Below are 19,722 nucleotides of genomic sequence, written 5' to 3'. Positions count from 1 at the left end.
GACACGGTCAAAGAATTAAGGCTAGACCTGGGTACCACTATCTTCATGTTCAAAGATGATCTCTGGCGGGACAATTATTATAAAAGTAGAGGGACCCTTGGAACGTGGTTGGTTGGTTATGAAATTGATCTCCTAAAAAATAAACTGGATAATCAAGTCAAATAAACGTCTAGTGTTTTTATGAGGTGGGAAAAAGTTATATGAGGTGGTTTTCTTGTCGTTCTTGTCCGTTTACGAAGCAGTGAATTGGTTTGGCCGTTTTTTCCGTGTTGTTGGTGTTTGACAAAAAAACGCAATTTATCGTCTACTAGAGTTTTGTTTTTCAGGAGCTTCCGCGTTTTTGTGATTAAGCTGTCATGTCGCCAGAACAAGATTGCAGCCTTGTCCGACACGAGGAAACGGCAATCTTGGTTTGGTTGGAGCAGGTTGAATTTAACATAATTAGAAAAGAATCACGCCAAAACCAGCTTACCAGCTCTAGTCTAGTCTAGCTAGCTAAATACTATCTACTTTCGGGTCAAGCAATTCCTGGAATGACAGCTCAAGGTAAGATTACAGAGTTGGCCAGTCATAAAAACAACAAAACAGCAAGCTGCTATTATGAGCTAAGAATTTATAGCTATAGGCTATTTACAGGAAGAAAGGAATTGCTAGCCTGATATATCCTTATAAACCTTTTCCCGAACTCTAGCCTTACACTCACTGTGTGTCTTTAATGTGAGTTTATTTTTGGTGAATTAAAATCCTGGGAAATTTAAAAACTTTCGTCGATATATATATAAAATTTCACTACAACGAATTTGCCTTGGTGCTTGATATTATGACCATAGCTAGGTATAAATATATATATCTAGTTACATGTTTGTTGTTTTTTTTGTTTTTTTATAAAGTGGCAAAAAAGATTTGTGCACAACTTTTGGAAATAATGCTTGCAATTTTGCGATTGAAATATATAAGCTATATATATTTCAGATCTTCGAGAATTAAATTTCGTGATAAAGAAAAATAAAGTACACCAGATGTTTTAAGAAATTCACGAACTACCATGTTGCCATTTGGAATGTTGTATTACCGTGCCAATGTCGATAAGTTGAGCTAAAATGGAAAATCAAAAAAATAAACGAGTTGGACGTTCAAGTAATTTAAAAAATGTGTATACAGTATGTGACGCAACTGCCATAACGTAAACGGACCGGTATACCGTATGTATAACATTTAATCGAATTTGAATTATTATTTGAATTATATAATTACATTAAAAAAGACAATATATACATTAACTTTTTTAAACATATATATGCATTTAAACATTTTTACTTACTGGAGAGCCATCTGCGATTGATTTTACTTCATTCAATAGGTCTGCTTTATCGAATGCCAATTCAAATGGATCTGGTGAATGTCTTTTTCTTTTGGGAATTTGTATAATGTAAGTTCGTACATGTTTTGTTTGCAAATTTTCTAATTCGGAGGCAGTGCTAGTTTTTACAATTCAGATGCCTGTTTATTGTTTCGACAACAAAAGAAATTTTTAGGGGAGATTTAATTTTGTGTTGTAATCTCATTTTGTGAATCATGTTGTAATCGCATTTTATGTGCTCAAATTTAGAATTTTGCGGAGTGCATTATTTCTGTGGGAGCTTGATTTTTGCGGATTCTATGACTAATAATATATACCTGTTTTTTTTCTTGATAGATTGTCCTGTTTAGACTCAAAGCAGGATCTCACTTTAGTATATGTTGCCCTTGTTCTCAGATATGTATCACCGTCTTTATTTTCTTTGTCCATGCTTCTTCTATGGTTTTCTCATTTTTCGTTTTTTGTTAACTTTAAGGTTTCTCCTGTAAATTTATTTCCGGTAACTTAGTCAATACTACATGCTTCCTTGTAGGACAAAGTTTTAATAACCGTGACTTTGAAAAGTATTCTTCATACTCTGTTCTTCTGCACTAGGTGAAAATACATTTCTTAAATTTAAAGATCTGAAAATTGCTATTTAACAGCTTTATAACATTCGGGAGAATTTTAATTATGTATGTTCTTAAAAATAAAAAAAATATTGCTACTCTGAAAACCACAGCCAAAAAATGCAGCCATAACAAAATTAAAAGCCTTTTTTATTTTCTGCTTATCGGTATTGACGCCTTCGTAGAGGTATTAAAGTCATATTTTACAATGTCGGAAAAATTCCCGTCAGTTGAAGAAAAAGACCCGTCAAATGCGCGGGTTACCGTCAAATGTCTACCCGCACAACTAAACGCCGGATACATGATGTAAATTTTATTACGAAACTTTTTTTATCATTTGAGGACCCTGTACCATTTATAATTTTTAAGTAGAGCAGGTCCTATATGAGCAGACGTGATTGGAATGCAAAATACGTCATACCGGAATGACGTCATCCAATTAAATTTTAAACATGGTACAGAGTGTTTAAGAAATGGTTTTTTCTCACTAATAAGTTTACCAATGTACGACGAGGGTTGGTGCTGCGGGTGATAAAACACCTAAAAAGACTGGCCTTAAGTATCCCAAATAATTTTCATAATTTGATTTAAATTTTAAAATAAATTTAAAACAATATTTTTACGACTTTTACATTTATAAAACATACACCCACCCAGTGATTCGACTGTTCCGCGATTTCATAGCCGTGCGAATGCGCCGTTTTCAATACATGAATACATGCATTTGATAATAATACTGTTTTGGATGACCATGTTCCCCATCCTCGGCTAAGACCGGTTGTCTCGTTTTTGCATATTGGACGCCGATGAGAAACAAAAAGCTTTGGGAACGAGGTTGCATGTTCCGCCATAATGTGGATACTTAGTAGGTAAAAAATTGGTACGTGCAGGTGCATTAATTCGAGACATTTGCAACACTTAACTTTTAGTTTGGTAAATTTTTCGGACTTTTGGGGACCTAAAAATGAATAATGAAATCACACGACTTGATTAAAAATTAAGCAAAAGTGGGATGTGTCGTATGCATGTTGCGTTTCTCATCAAGTAGTCTCCTATGGCCACTTTGCCTAAAAATAATAGTTTTCAGAGTCTGACCACGTATTAAACGGTAAAAAGGTGTAGAGAAAGGAAGCACGTTTGTCATCAACTGTGTATAGATCTCCCTACTTCGTTTCTACTGTACATGTGTGTCGACTCTCAAGTTTACTGAACAAAAACGCATTTCGTTAAAGTAGAAACCTAACCCCCACGTAGCTTTCAATTTATTTATTTTTTTTAATTTACTGGTATACGTTTCTTGATAAATTAAACTTCTAACAGTATCTGAGATTGTCACTGGGCCGTGTATTATTTATTTAAAATTGTTGACCACTCTGTCTTTTCGAAAAATTTCATATAATATTCTTTGCTAAGGCTGCCAAGAAAAAATATTCACAAGAGAAGGAAAAGTAATTGTAAAACAAAATGATATATAAAGCTTTGTACATTTCTATAAAAACACAAAAAAAATCTACCCCTCTTCATAAATTATAATAAATTATCGTGATATTTAGTTTGTAAAGAATCACAGTTTATTTTTGTATTTTTAATAACGGTTATTAACAACTTTTAAGATATGAGGGAGCTCTGTGGCGCTAATTGCAGGTCGAAAGCAGGCCTGTCGTGTGCGCACGCGCATACGACAGTTCTCATTCTGTGATATTGAACATACATCATTTGATGGCGCCATTCTTTGTATAGGTAATACTTCACCCTCTCTCGTAGAGGTTTTCTATAATTCTCTACCGCAGATGATTTAGCCAGATCGAAGTCTTACTATTCTCACAAGCACTTCTTTTAATGTTGCATCAAGAGAATCCTGAAGTATAGAAAAATAAATAAATTAAAATTTCGGAATTTGTCTTAAGCTCTATCCATACGATAATATAATATAACTTCCTTTCCGTGAAAAAAAGCAGTTCGAACCTACCTGATGTAGTGCTACCATGTTGGCACGATAACATTCGATCGTTTGTTCGTACGAAATTTGACATTCCTGAAAACAAAAGCATTGTTTCCTTGAAACTTTTTAAATTTGAGAGTTTTCACAAAATGGCGGATGTAACTGTTGAAAACGCATTCAAAGTATTTAACTAACAGAAAGTTAAAGAACTAGGTGAAAAAGTATATAAAAAAAACCTCGAGTTCCTTCTTCAAATTGTTCATTTCAATTTGCATGATCAGCATTTTTTCATTGAGCTCTTTCGACATATTTTCTTCTGACTGTAACCTTGTTTCCAAAGCAACTTTTTTTTCTTTCATTTGACGGTCCTAAATTTAAAGATATACGACCTGATTTATTTTTCAACTGACTGTTACCTCTTAACTGACATGATTCAGCCTTTCATTGAATCGTAACAGACAAACTAAACTATTTGACGCAGATGTTACAACACTTACCGCTTCCTCAAGTTTCGATATTTTATTTTCTAATGTTTTTATTTCTTCCTTGAATGAGTTTCTCTCGTTCTTGTTATCAGCCTAGATTACACAACCGTTTAAAAAATACACGCACATAAGCACAGGGGAAAAGCGGTACGGTGTAATCTTACCCTTAACTGGTTATACACTTCAAGAGAGACCGTGGTATTGTTATTCAAATCAACTAATTCTTTCGTATTCTAGAAATGAAATATGGAGTTTGAAACTAGCTGCACATGACTTAAAGTGCTGAGAATAAGACAACCAACCTTTAATTTAGTTTCCAGTCCACATATTTCGTTGTCTTTGTTAAGTAGGTCTTCTTCTAAACTTAAAATGTGTTCTTCGAGCATATCAATATGTTGCTTCGCTGTACCTAAGGTAACACTTTTGTTGTCAATACCTAACCAGGTTGACATCACAAATAAAAGGTGGCTTCAAAAATTCACTAACCTAAGCTTTTCTTACGGTAGCCGGTTTCCTTACTAACACTTTCGTCACTGTCGCTATGGGCACCCTGTTGTCCATAGCTTTCACAATCTGAGTTAGTCTCTTCTTCCTCTGGTTGCTCATTCTTAATTTCTCCATCCTTCTGATCAAAATCTCCATTATCAATGTCATCAGCATCTCCATTATTATTGTCATCACCATCTCTATCATCGTCGTGATTAGCATCTCCACCATTATCTTTTACAGTATTATCCCCTAAATATTTTAAACGATCCACAAATTAAATATAAACAATTTCATTCAAGTTGATTGAGGACGTTGATTACCCCCTTCCCCAGAATTATGTCATTTTTGATAAGAGAGAAGACGACGAAAAATACCCTGGTATCATTGAGCGTTTTTGGCCAATATATGGCCAGATTATGCGAACGCGTCATACTTAATATGTTAATTTATTTGTCGAACAATATGGCAGAACTTTAGCAGCTAAACATTTTATGTTCCAGTGCATGTAGTTTATGGTACAGACGAAAAAGTTATATATCATTGATGAGGCGTTGCTGCATGGATATCTAGGGGATTAATCTTTGCAAGAACTAATACATATATTATTTTTATTAAATCATGAAATTCACATTCCTTTACTTATGAAATTTAATCCCTTAACGCTATGCTATGCTTAATGCTATCCCTTTATGCTATGTCGTTTTGGAGTATTTTCGTCCGAGGTGCGAAATATTAACCTGCTCTTATCTTTGCATCAACTTGACCTTAAAAAACATCCAGCCTAAGTGCTTAAAAAATAATTTTTAGCTTCTCTCCAAAGCTTGTTTCATTAGGATACATTAATAAGAAACATGTGAGTACAAGCAACAAATAGGGGTAAGCTGAGAGAGTCAGCGCTATAAAAAGCGTACTTCCGGTTCCAAATCATACTTTTCGCTAAAAATATTTTTTTTTTAAGAAACATGAGTTTAAGAAACACGAGGCTTAAAATGGAAATAACTTAAGAAACATTTAAGAATCATTTAACCTAAATGAATGATTTTTCAAGAAACATTGAGCAATGAGTAAAACAAGTTTCACAAAAAAAAATGTGTTACTTTAGTGAAAAATTGAAATATGACATGTTTTTAGACCGGTTTGAGTCAAGAAAATATCCTTATTTAAGCTTTTTTCGGGGACCCAACGATTTTTGAAAATGTTAAGAGCAATTAGTTGGTCTAGATAAAATGTGTTGGGATTGTGTAACACGCTTTCCTATTTGCTAATACTTAGAATACGAGAAAACAGAATTTTATGAAATATTTTTCACTCTCTCACAAAAAGCCACTCCGGTGCCATTATTTTTTTGTGCTATTTATTTTTTTTTGTAATATTCTGTTGTATGTTAAATTTAAAAGAGGAGTCGCCAAATTTCAGTTCGAACTGAAAAATATAGATTTTGTCAGAGACACTTTATCCAGATGGCACATTCTCATGAAAAATTTCGCTAAGAAATAAAGAAACATAGTTTGCAAATATTTCACAAAATTGCTAAAAAAAAGTCCTGTCAAAAAAAATATTCTTACAAAATTTACTTTGAAAAAGTTTAGCTAGCCATATCCAAATTTAAACAAAACACGAAGCTGAAATACATAGCTGAAGCTATCTCATATCAACACATCTAGGTTTCCATTACTTGCTACGAGCTACGCAGTGTTTATTATAAAACCTTTTGTGCTTAGCTAGCTAGCTACATACACTAAATGTCATGACAGGGCTGTTGTTTTCTTATGTCACCAGTCTATCTTTTTTTTTCATGCATAACGCAGACGACATTTTAAGTTTCACCTGGAAAAGTGCTGACTAAGGGAAAAATCATCATTATTGTGCGAAAATGTGAAAGCCAATCATATTTTAAAATCCAGTCAACGATACCAGGGTATTGTTTGCCGTTTCTCTAATATCAAAAAGGCAAAGTTGGTAGCAAGGGGTGGTGACAGACACGAGGGCGTTGATAGCAAGGGGCTGTGACAATAACGAGGGCGTTATAACTTAAGTACCTTACCAGATAAATATTCGTCGCTACCAAAAGTTACTTTCAATTCGTCGTTATGTGAACTTCTGGTTCTACTCTCCTAGAAAAAAAGTTAAATATTCAGCTATACGAGTCTTCACACAGTTAAAGTACCAACCAAACAAGATTTGTTGAATCAAGAGGTCATTGTTAGTGTGTTTTTTGAACGTACAAATACTTACTTGCAACAATTCGATTTGTGATTTCAACTCCAATACTTCTTTCTAAATCAAAAAGAAATTAAGAATTACTGTTTGGGAAATACACAACAGATAAAACGGTGCGACGAAGTTCTGATTACACAAAATTATAAGAAAGTTTGAGTCTTTCGAGTCATTTAATTCTCTTAAATGTTTTTACCTCCGCAGCGAATCGCAGTTCTGTTTCCCATTTTAATTTATTCCTTACTGATGTCATCTAAATGAGGATGTAAAGTAAAGAAAAAACACAATAATTTTAACATCTCACTGAATTGGAATGTAAAGTGTACCTCTGATTCTAGCTCTTCTACTCTCCTATTCTGTTTGCTTAACTTTATTTCCAGTTCCTTTCGCTCATCTTCAATCTTAAAAATATTAGTAAAGCTGTTGACGAAATGGTCGAATTAACCCTGTTTATGACACAGTTGCAGAGAAATTATCCAGTTGCAAAAATGTAGAGAAGAAAGAAAAGAAACAAAGAAAATATAGTTGAATATCGCATCTAACAATGATAAGTATACCTTCATGTGAAGCTGATCCTCGGTGGCACTCACTTCACTTATCGTATCACTACCTACATCGAAGCCCTAAAAAGCCGCAACTGTTACATATTGCTGTGAAATTATGGACGTCGCCGTAAAAAGATCCACCACTCACCATTAAAGACTCTATTATAGACGTCGTCAGACTATTATCGTCGTGTCGCAACTAAAGTAGAATGTGTCGACACTGATTATTTATCTATGATGATGAACATATCAATGCAAGCGCTGCATATACTTTATACGTAGCGTACTTACCGCGGAATTTCGTTTGGTCGAACTAGATGACGAGTTCTAAAAAAACGCACGTACAAAATTTAAAATAAAAATATTTAACCAGCAGATTCACTTCTTTTGTTAAAACTCTCGCCTACCCTGGTCATTCTTTTCTCGATGGGTGCAATGTCGTCCTAAAATATAATTTTATTGAAGTTTTAGAAATTTTAGTTTGGACACATCATATTATTTTTTAACTCGGATACTCACATTTTCTTCGTGTTCATCTTTTTCAATGTTGTCTTCTACATCTATCGAATGAGAAAGTCAAGAAAAAGATAACTTTCAGAACTTTCAAAACAAACTTTTAAGAAAGACAATCATCTCACCTTCGGTATTCACCATACCAGAATCACCACTAATTTCTAACTCGTCACGTCCATTCTGCAAAATATTAACTATGTCTGTCTGTCCAGCTTCCTGTGCAATTTGTAACACTAAAACGTTTTTTGATTTTAAGTTTTAAAATTGAAAATTCAGCGGAAGGTGCAGCACAAATTCTATGACCTACCTGTTTTCCCTGTCTTGTCTTGCACTTCAGTCTCGGCGCCTTTCGAAAGGAGCAGAGCGGCTACTTGGCACATTCCTTGTGCACAGGCAATCATGAGACAAGACCTACACGACACAGTAACATTGATTATAGAGTATAAATTAGCATGAAAATAAAATTCATGCTAAAATTCAGGACAGCCCACCTGTTTTTATTGTCACAAATATTGACATCTACTCCATGAAGGATAAGCGTCACTGCGATTTTGTCATGTCCTTCTAGAAGTGACATTAATAACGATGTCCTCCCTTCACCATCCTGTGCATTTGCAGGACAGTTGTTATCGATAAGCAGCTTCACGCACGCAGTCTCGCCGCTGCGCACAGCGTAATGAAGCGCCGTCATGTCGCATGCGTCTTTAATCTCTAAATTCCATCGACTAAAGTCGAGTAATTTTTTTAAAACGATAGTGTCTCCATTTATGGCTGCAATATGATACACTGTGCGTCCTAAAGAAGAAATACAAATTTCCTACATGAGAGCAATTGTATTATATCTGCAGCTATATCATGTACACCATCCACGAATTGAAATGTTACCTTGAATATCTGTTGTGGATAGATCTGGCTGCTCCATCAACATACACTCAATAGCTGCGATCATACTTTTCTTAACAGCTTTGTGCATGCTATAATAGACATAGAACAATACGTATGCAAATACATCATAGACCTAAACAAAAAAAATTTAAAAATATTGTTTTCCAGAAGTGTTCCTATTTTTTATTGCAATGTCCGTTGTTGTAAGGAGTAATGGTCATTTAGCTTGACCGGACATTCTTCATGAGTATGAAGTGAAGTGGTAAAACTTACGCTGTTTGACCATCTCGACTAAGTTTAATAGGAGAAACTCCTTTCTTTTTGAGCGTCTCCCTGAAACAAGCAAACAACATCAGAATAAAAGAAATAATGCAGAATACATAGGTATTGTTATAGTGCTCACTTTAATTTTGGTATATCCTCACGGGCAACACAGTCCAACAGTCTCTCATCGTATTTTGACCATTCATCCTGAAGAAGATAAATTAGAGTAGTTGGCATATTTATTGTAAATTTCATTTCCACAGAAATGCTCTGTCCTTAGCCTTACCTACCTGGATGGATACATTTTCATCTGAAATATATTCATTTTTCTTTTTGCGTTTAGACAGACGCAGTATTCCGCGTTGTAACATTTTTTTTATCAGACTACATACACAAGATTTTAATGTTAAAACATGTTTTGATTTTTCAACTGAAATGTAACAACAATAAAAAAACTTTTCTGTGACAACAACATAATTTCGTTTTCAAGTGCAACACTCCCATTACAATTCAAGAAGCAATTATCTCGACAAACAAGAGCAGCTTTCCAATTTTGTTCTAAGTTAAAAGTTTGTTGCGAAGCGATATATTTAATCGAATTAATTATCTGCTAAGTATTATGCACCGTGAAAACATGTCATAAAATTTGATCAGAAATAATATAAACACATCATAAAGCTAGTAAAAAACATTCTTTTCGCGTCGACGGTGTTGTAAAAAAACTTGCTTCAGTACAATATTAAAAAACTTTTTCTTTTCATAAGCATTCACCCTTTTTAACCTGTCACAATGAGAGTGAAGTGTTCTTCAGATGAAATTATTTTAATATTAAACATCCGATACCAGACAAAGAAAAGAAAATTGAAATCATTTATAACTATGCCAACATCATTAGCGGTGGTAATGGACAAATAAACGAAAGAACTTATGGCTATCAATCTTTCTGACGAGCGAGTTGGCTTCATTAGACATTTTAAGCAGAACTTATCATAATCACAGTGATTTGATGACAATGACATCACTTTTGTTGTTTTTTCACAAAGAATTAAAAAAAAACACTTTTAACTCTGTTGATAAAAACAGCAAAAACATTTAAGAACGTTGTGATCACTTCCACACAAACAAAACGTCTACCACTAGATTCTCAACCCTCAGTTCACACGAAAAACATTTGAACGAAAAAAGTGTTAAAATATAGTCGCAAAAAAGAAAAAAAATTTATTCTTTTAAACACAAAACTTCAATTACCACAGCAGAAAAGAATGTGTTCAAAAATTCGTTCGGCAGTGCATGCAAATTAGATTAATTGATGAATGTCATGTGACGTATATTTATAACAAAAAAGTTCGAACACATTGAACGATCAAAATAGATTGGAGATGTTATCATATTTGTTTGTTTTTTGGATTCCCTTTTTGTATAAACAGCGGACTTACTATGGACACTTGTGATGTAACAGACGATGAACTGCTCAGCCGAAACTTTCCCTTCAATCTTTTCATACTCATTGTAAAACCGAGGCGGTCTGCTAAAGAAATAAACACAGGCGATACTTTTGATAACGGTTTGTTAAAACCACAGTTGTTTGTTGTCGGAAGAAAGCACATGCTCTGACTGCATGATACACATTTACAGGTGATATAACTAAAGATAGCATCATTAAAAAAAGAACTGACAGCTGCCTAAAAATGAAAATGACGTAACCCAACCTGACGTCAATTATATACATGTTATAATTACAAAAATGTCTTTTTAGCATGCATGCACTCTACATTATCATTAGACGTAAAAAATATCTACTTTTTGCATGAACACCATTTCAAATCAAGTTTATAAAAAAACTTTTTAGGAAGTCACCGTTTTTTAAGCAGGAAGAAGATGAAAGGTAGTGTTAAAGTTACGGATGTCCCAGGAGACAGATAGTAATATGTTTGCACGACCATCAATTAGCACTTAGTACTTTGGGAAAAGTTAAAGAATTTAATCCTTTTTGGTTCAAACATATTATGACGAAGTGAGTAGCTAGTAGTTAGTCATAATAAAAATTTAATAAGACTTTTCATCGATCAAGTATTTTGGCAGTTTAAAAGTTGAGGGGTAGTTTCGAATAATGGCCAGTATCTTACAGATCGTCTAATGTAAAAAATCAGTCAATTTTTAGCTAAGCCAATTAGTAAAATTTGTTATTTACATTCTTAAGGGACAAGGTGGATCCCCCTTTTGGAAAAAATAAGGTTAAAATTTTTTTACTGTACCTGTTGAAAGATTGCAGGATGAATAAAAGTCACATCTATAAAAAAAAGTAAAAACGTTACCTCGTTTATTTAAAAATTGAGTTGAACGAGACAACTTTGTTGATGTATTCATGGCCGTTACCGTCTCACGAACAGTGTAAATATCTTGATTTGTCAAACAGAGAAGCATTAAAAACTTCTGCTACAATTAAAATCAGGATGTAATTAATGCTAATGATTAATTAGCGAGCTTTAATTACATGGTCATATGATGTTTCAACAAATAATTCTCCTTCATTGTGAAGATAAATGGAAAGAGAAAAGAGCCGGCAAAGTATAATGGCAGTATGCTTTGTTATGAAACAGGTCAAACAGTAGTTCAAAACGTGGAAATAAAATATGAAATAAATAAAAATAAAAATAAACAAAAAAGCATAAATAAGCAAAGATAAAAATTCAGTATAACAACGACATAAAAAAATACATAAAAAAACCTTCCACAATATACGAACAACCTTACCACGAAAAACGTTCAAAAAATGCAATAGTTAGCTAGCTAGGCACTTACAAAAATACTGCTTCTAAATAAACAGACCGATTTGAACTTATCTCAGCTTGTGTGATGTTTTTCTCACCATTTTTACCGAGAGGGTAGAATATTGTTAGTAAAGTTTTTATTGACTTTCTCAGTGCCAGCAATTCATCGCCGACAGATCAGGTGATACAGTAAGTTGATTTAAGAATTAAATATCTACTTAAGAAAATAAAAAAAGCTCAGCTAACGTTGGAAATAAAGATGGTATTTGATAACTGTGAAAATAAATTTTAAAGTTATTTTGTTGTTCGTGAATAAACAAGCTGTTCAGGATTTGTTTAGTTGTTTATATTTTATTTTTCTGCTTTACTTTTTTTATTTGCTTAGGAAAGCAACCTCGATTCCATTAAATTTGGTTGATTGGAAGAGAAATATCTTGCAGACTGTGTTATTTTTTAAACACACCACCCACAGCATGATATTTTAGATGCGATTAAATCTATCTGTAAGAATAGAAATTTAAAAAACATTTAAAATCTAAAAACCTGTCAAAAAAAATTTTTAAGTAAAAAGTTGTACGTCATTGCGAAAGTTTATAATATTATTAGACAAAAACAATTTTCCTTCCTGTTTTTGTTTTGACATCCGGGAATTATGTAATTGACATTCTCCGTGCTGTGATTCTTTTAAAGGAATTCTTTCGAAGGCGCGCCCAAAACACTTCCACTCTGCTATTCTGCAAAATCGTCGCAAAAAAGTGTAAAGTTGCTAAAGCTCCTGATAGACGGTAAACTATTTCCTCAGCTATTTAAAAAACCTAAATATGGAAGAATCAGAATATTTAAATTCTGGAAAAAAAGAAAATGCTAGGTCAAGAATTATTTCGGAGGAGATATAGATATAGGTATTGAGCGTATAAACTAACGTTGTAAGAATATAGATTGAAAGAGCCTGGTTTGTTAAGGCAATATCTAAATTGAATACACACACGCATGAGACACTCATTTCTTAGAAATCTTGCTGTAACATTGTGATTTTGCCATCGGCAATTTTTTTTTCAATTTAGCTTTCACACCATTACTGCATGCAAAGAAGTTTGAATCTGATTAATATAATCTATATTATAATGCCCGTATATATGTCACGCACAATAATACCAGGTAGAGAGACGCACGCAATGCAGTATAAAAAGAAAGGATCGACTAGTTATGAAGAATTCTTCAGCATCGTTGATTACCATTGTTGTTTACAAATTTTTTTTACAAATGCACTCCACTCGGGAAAACTTGTTTGTTTCAATTTCGTTAGTGCAAGTTTCGCTTTTTGTTCTTTAAACTTTGTTATTGAGAATAAAATCAAAATGATTTGATTTTATTCGGAGCTCAATTTTTTTTCTTCTGTTAATAATTTTTAAATAGTTCATAAAACAATACATTATTTTTAGTAAATTTATGGAATAAGTTGCGAATAAACAGACAAAAAATTCATTTTGATTCGTCAATGTTTTTAAAAGAGTTAGGATTTCGTAGTCTAGTTAACTGAGTTTTCTTTAAAGATATCAAATTTAGTTTCTCTTAAATGAAAGCTTACACGCAGACAAATGTCAGAGCAAATCCCTAAAATTCAAATCCATCTCATAGCAAACCCCAAATTAAAATCAACCAATGAACCCAAAGTCGGCGTGGTCACATCTTACCATCCTAAATAATACAAGAATTCATTATATTTGTTAGGGTGAGTGAGGCTATTCACGCTTAAACGAAAGCATTTCTTGATATTGATCACGTGAGCAAAAAACAATAGAACCGCAAAGAAATCCTTTGAAATCAATCAGCGTATCTTTACCACCTTAACTATTCCGACTTCCTGGTGGTAAGTAAAATTATGCTGGGTATCATGGCTAAAAATTGTGCAATATTGAAAAATAATTCAACGGTCATGGGAGAACTAACTGTATGTACTAAATGTATGTGATGTAATTTTTGGTGGAAGAAAATTCCATGATTTCACGTTTTTGTTTTTCTTAAGTATTTTACAAAATTTTGTAGGGATAATGATAAAATAATAAAAAAATTACTTAATGTTCCGACTGAAACTGTTTTTGTTTTTTATATTTTGTAATCTAAACGTGAGGACTGGATGCACTGAAATGACTGATTTTTTTAAATTTTGATGTGTTTCATAACCTTTTTGTGGAAGGTGATGGGTAATGGCAATATACGACATGCTGAATGAACTTATTTTTGTTGATTTAGATGTGTTTCTCAAAAATCGAACATTTTTACATTTTGTGTACACTTTTGTTTACGAACCGTATACAATTTAATGAAAATAATGATCTTTTTTAATTCAAGTTTATTCTCTGCTTATTGATTTTTTGACATTTAGGTTCAGAATTGTTGGTAAAGGGTAGTACGGATCATCATACTAAAAAAGAAAAATTTTGTGTTTTTAACTGGTTGATCTTTATATTTTGTGTAAGACAATATTTAAAATGTGTGAAGAATTTATTTTTGTTGATTTGTGCTAACTCTTGTAGTCCTCCTTTTTGAAACTGTAGGTTTTGTGGCTGTTGTGAGTGTTGATGTTGTGAGTGTCGTTGTTGTAACTTTTTGTCAACTAGATTTTGCACCTTACAAGCTATTCTTTTCATTTTGTGAAAGATTTGTGTGGAGAATTTAATGCGATTTGACATTCAACATTTGGTGTAAGATTTTAAGAACATTTTTTTTCGTATATGCATTGACGTCAGCAAAACATCTACAGCAACCTATTTTTTCATTGGCCTTTTGCCTAAGTGGATTTTTCCACGGGCCTTATCGACTAGTTCTTTAAGAAAACACCCACTGTAATGGCTTCATTAATTTTAAAGTAGTGATATTGACGTCGTGCCGTAACGTCAGCAAATCTAACTTTTAAGCCATAAGTTTTTCGGCTACATCAAACGAAAATGAACACATCCACTTTGTCAGTTGCAGACATACAGACACACTCTCTGAACGCCCTCGTCCCCAGGGCTTTTTGTCTATTTGATATGAGAGAAGACGACAAAAAATAGCCTGGTATCGTTGAGTAAATTTTGGTCAATATATGACCAGATTGTGCAAACGCGTCATACGTTAATTTATGCGATCAAAAACCGGGAGAACTTTAACATTGGCCTATTTACGAATGGCGATGATGATTTGTGGGATTGGAAGTAACGGTTATCTAATTGTAGCCAAAAGCATAAAAAGAAGGGAATAAAACATTTGAACGCAACTGATTCTTCACTTCTTAAGAATCACAAACTCACACTATTTTGTTTATAAACTTATGGAAGCATTTAGGATGAGTGCATTCTCTATATGCTTTTAATTTTTAGTGAAATCTCATTGTCCTTATAAACTAGGTTTTTATAAAAAAAATTCTGTTGTAAACAAGTTTAATGTTTTTGTTGCCCTCCAGAGCAAGCAGATGTCGTGTTTGCATAGCTCCATATTTCAAATTGAATTCAATTTTACCGCGACTTTTTCCCCGCACTTACCTATAAACAAATATATGGTACATTTGTGTTTTCACAAAATAATATGATTTACATACACCCTGGAGAAGCGAGGTATAATGTCTCGATTACTATTTTAGAGGCCAAGAGAGTCATTGCACAGAATTACCAATGCCAGTTATATACTCTCTACTTTAACGTGGTAAGGTTTCAGTTCATTCTCAAATTTTCGATAATGATAATCACGCAAGCAAAATGCTTGATACATTTTCAGTTCTTTCAGTTTCAGCTGAGGTGGAGAGCACTGGGCTATATCGTTTTTAATGGCTAGCAAAGTGATGTAAGTCAAATTATTAGCACTTATATCCAGCTTTTCAAGTCGCACATAACAACCGTTTAAATTCACAAAATGAGAGTCTTTGAAACCTGATGCTGAAATGTTTAACTCTGCAAGATGTGAAGGAGGGGAAAGACTTTCTGAGATGATCTTCATTGCAGAGGGTGTTAGCGTTGGGTTATAGCTGATGTCCAGAACTTCAAGATGCTTTAAACAGGGTGCCAAGCATTCAATAAATCCATCTTTAAGCTGGCACTTCTTAAAACTAAGCACCTTTAAATGGCTTCCGTTTTCAATGTTGTTTGTTATAGCGTCTGATATGACTTTAGCAGAGACGTCTGTTAGATCAGGATTGTTACAAAGGTACAGTTGCGTAAAACACGAGATATTCTCTGCCATGTTTGCAATGTGTGTATTATTGAGTTGGCAATGCGTCAAGTCCATGTTCTGTAAACCTTGTTTTGCACAGTTAAAAAGTTTTGATATATCATCTTCTTCAATCTTCACACCTGCTAATGTTAAAGTGCTTAATGAATTCTTTTGAATACTGGCCATTTTTTCAGAAATTAATTGCACAGAATGTGAACTGACGTCTCTGTTGTATCCGATATGTAGTGTCTGCAAAGCCGTCATGCAGTCGACGACGTGCGACAAATGATCATCTGCTAGCTCACAGCCAGTCAAGTTTAAACTCTCTATTTTTCGATTTTTATCAACTAGTATTGAAGCAGCTATTAACTGGACGCATGACGAAGAAAACACGTTCCAGCTAAGATCAAGGTGTTGAAGTAAATAAATGCAATGCATTAAATTTTCAATATGAGGTTGTAGTATCCCACAATTCTCTAATTTCAAAACCTTTAGCTTGTTTACTTTTGATTCGGTGATTGCATCTGCTAGCACCTTCATGGCAACACATGTTAGTTTGGTGTTACCAGACAAATCTAATGTATGCAACCTACTGACGCAGCGATACAACTGTTTGATGTGTTCATCACTTAAGTTGCAACCGTTTAAAATTAAACATGATAAATTATGTGTCATCATGTTAGCATCAGCGAATTGCATGGAGCCCGTGATCATTTTCATGGCTAGTGGCGACAAATCCTCATTGTAGCTGAGATCTACGGCTTCTACAACGTGTAAAGATGGCTGCATCGGTACAAAATGAGCATCCGTTAAATTACAAGAGCTCAAATTTAACGACTTGAGCCCCGTCTTTGCTTTTAGGAGGTCATGTGAAAGAACTTGAAGAGCTTTTGGCGACATTGCATCGTTGCCAGTTAAATCCAATTTTGCGACATGCATCAATAAATGTTCCATGGCATGCATATGTGTCTCCATCAACTGACAGTTGCTAAATCGAAGCAAGTCAATGACGTAACCACCTTCTTTCTCGAGCTGTTGTCTTAAAGATTCCGTGACGTTTTCAACATGGTGGACTGTCATCTCTTTGCTCATTTCAAAATGGCGACCAAGAGGCTCATATCTTATTGGTTTGTTGGAAAACATGGCGTCAGATAGAATTGTTTGAATTGATTTAAAATGTTTTTCAAGGGAATGGAAAAGAATGGCCTCGTCACAAAAGTGTATCGCGCCGAGCAGCAACTTCTGATATTTGTAGATATCTTCGTGTACGTTAAAGCAGATTTTTAATGTTATCTGGTTACCACTGGTTTTGTCAGCACGGTTTACTCTGATCTGCAGATATTGCCGTCCATGAAGTTCCAACACTTTTCGAGCGGCGTTACCTAAAAGCATAAATACTCAACTTGTTATTCAAACCCGTGGAAGAATCTACTTAATTTAGTGTGCTTCTTATCACAAAATGATTTGTTGTCAATTTCATTTAAAAGACACGAACAAAAGTTTTAAACAAAATGGACAACAATAATAACAACATTCACCCGTACAATAACAAGGCACCCGTACAATAACAAGGCACCCGTACAATAACAAGGCACCCGTACAATAACAAGGCACCCGTACAATAACAAGGCACCCGTACAATAACAAGGCACCCGTACAATAAAAAGGCACCCGTACAATAACAAAGCACCAGTTAAAATCAAATACAAAAATTTCCCAACAAATAAAATCACTTTATTTTATCACAGAATTTGTTCTAGCCAACTAAAATTGTAAAAGAAACATTTTTCTAAAATACAGAACATTTTTATGGGGGGTGTATTATAGACGCTTATAAAGAAAATTGTGAAAAATATAATCCTTTGCCTTTTACAGATAGACACAGTGTTATTATATAGGTTAGAGTCACTGTTGTTTAAGTATTCGATTGTTTTTTTACTTGCATCGTTAATCTTAACGATCAAATTCGAGTTCCAATGCATCTTTCTGCAGAATTCTCACGAAAAACTGCATTTCGTCACTGCTGTTTTGATTAACAAACGAGTTTTCGATACCGTTATGTATTATAATATATTTTAAGTAAAATTGAATTTGAACATCGATCCATTACTAATCTCCTTACATTTTAACAATTTCATTTAAGCTTTTGGTGATAAGAAACTTTTGAAATCTAAACAGAGTAACTTTTTTGCAACCCGTATGTTGTTGTTATCTAACTTCAACTTCTGACGTTTAAGTACTAAGGGACCTAAGTTTACTAGAAAAGATCTTGTTATATGTGCTCCACGGTTTCACCCGTCCTTTTTATACCGCATTGTGTGCGTCTCGCTACCTGCGCAGCTAAGCTACCATTTTGCGTGACAGACAGACGGACGGAAAGACGTATACGGGTATTATAATAAAGACTAGTCGTTGCCCGTGGAAAAACCCACGGAGTCGCCAGTCCTTTATATTTACCCGTCGCAACAGTGGATAAAAATATATCGCATTTGATATTCGTGTTTCCGTAACATCATTTAGTGGGTATCCTGCCAAATTCGTAAAACTTTTTCAAAGTTGGCGATTAACCAAAAAAATTATTATATAAGGCGAAAAAACTTCATCTTTTTCGTATATATTAGAATATTTTTGTTGCGTCAAAATTATGTTTTTGATTAAATAAAAAAATTTTCTACATTTCTGTTTACTTACAAATGTATTATAAAAGTATTGTATTATATTATGCATTACAGCTAAATATTTTTATGGTAAAACGTGGACGAAATTTTTTGGTGAGTTCTTCTTGTTGAAATAGATGATTTGTGTATTGCTGCGAAAACGAAAAAAAAATGGAACAAAGAAAGTGAAAAGTAAAAATTGGGAGATGAAAAAATCAAGAAACTGTCACCTTTCTGCTCATCTAAGACAAATATAACATCGTTTCTTTCCAGTTTCTTAAGCTCATGTTTCAATTTAGTTGTCTTGTATGAATTGCTTGTTTCTTTCGATCTCTGCAGAGAAGTGCGACCACACTTGAACACACGGGCTGCTCTCATCATTCAAAAACAAAAATTAAATATTTCTTCCTCTCGTGAAAGCAGTTCTAATGTGTTCATCTGTTTTAATGTCTTTATATTTCTTCAAACGTTTGATCACAGGTGTTGGTTCAGTGATTTGAACAGTTTAATTCAAGTCACCTGCTATGTTGCTGAATGAATCACAAACATATGAATCGAGAAAGAAAATGTGCAGTTAGGTCATGAATATTTAACACTCTGTGCACATTAATAAAAAATTGTACCACTTAACTTTCTCTATCTATCTTGTAAGGTTGATACACACTTTAAATGACTTTTTCAACACGACGATATAATTGTATTGGAAAATCAACCTGGAGACGAGGTTGTACTATAGTTACATCCGTATCACTTATTGATTTCACTTTATGTATGATTGTAATGTAAAAACAACCTGGA

At 33.7% G+C, this 19,722-nt stretch overlaps 2 protein-coding genes across 7 annotated transcripts; both read right to left on the bottom strand.

Annotated features, from left to right (window-relative positions):
* Window positions 1-3,406: 3,406 nt before the first annotated feature.
* LOC130648093 (ankycorbin-like) lies at window positions 3,407-12,304 on the bottom strand. 6 transcript variants are annotated; one of them, XM_057454126.1, is made up of 25 exons: window positions 12,111-12,301; window positions 11,564-11,598; window positions 10,745-10,836; window positions 9,448-9,515; window positions 9,318-9,377; window positions 9,045-9,133; window positions 8,651-8,954; window positions 8,467-8,570; window positions 8,285-8,392; window positions 8,166-8,206; window positions 8,054-8,089; window positions 7,938-7,973; window positions 7,795-7,845; window positions 7,659-7,724; window positions 7,428-7,502; window positions 7,298-7,354; window positions 7,120-7,161; window positions 6,929-6,998; window positions 4,887-5,133; window positions 4,698-4,809; window positions 4,560-4,628; window positions 4,408-4,488; window positions 4,147-4,278; window positions 3,938-4,003; window positions 3,407-3,826 (listed from the first exon to the last, which is right to left on the bottom strand). In XM_057454126.1, exons 3-25 carry the CDS (start codon window positions 10,814-10,816, stop codon window positions 3,764-3,766), a joined length of 2,049 nt encoding a protein of 682 aa, XP_057310109.1. In that variant the 5' UTR covers window positions 10,817-10,836; window positions 11,564-11,598; window positions 12,111-12,301; the 3' UTR covers window positions 3,407-3,763. The 6 variants fall into 6 exon arrangements, with proteins under 6 accessions (XP_057310109.1, XP_057310114.1, XP_057310098.1 ...); XM_057454131.1 differs by having other exon boundaries at window positions 10,745-10,833; XM_057454115.1 differs by lacking the exon at window positions 11,564-11,598 and having other exon boundaries at window positions 11,624-12,304.
* Window positions 12,305-15,618: 3,314 nt separating this feature from the next.
* On the bottom strand, window positions 15,619-19,345 carry LOC130637043 (uncharacterized). The gene is made up of 2 exons (XM_057446905.1): window positions 19,155-19,345; window positions 15,619-17,649 (listed from the first exon to the last, which is right to left on the bottom strand). Exons 1-2 carry the CDS (start codon window positions 19,303-19,305, stop codon window positions 15,740-15,742), a joined length of 2,061 nt encoding a protein of 686 aa, XP_057302888.1. The 5' UTR covers window positions 19,306-19,345; the 3' UTR covers window positions 15,619-15,739.
* Window positions 19,346-19,722: the final 377 nt, after the last annotated feature.

The sequence above is a fragment of the Hydractinia symbiolongicarpus genome, chromosome 1 (genome assembly GCF_029227915.1).
Source record: "Hydractinia symbiolongicarpus strain clone_291-10 chromosome 1, HSymV2.1, whole genome shotgun sequence".
Taxonomy (NCBI): Eukaryota; Metazoa; Cnidaria; class Hydrozoa; order Anthoathecata; family Hydractiniidae; genus Hydractinia; species Hydractinia symbiolongicarpus.
This window is presented reverse-complemented; position numbering and strand designations above follow the sequence as displayed.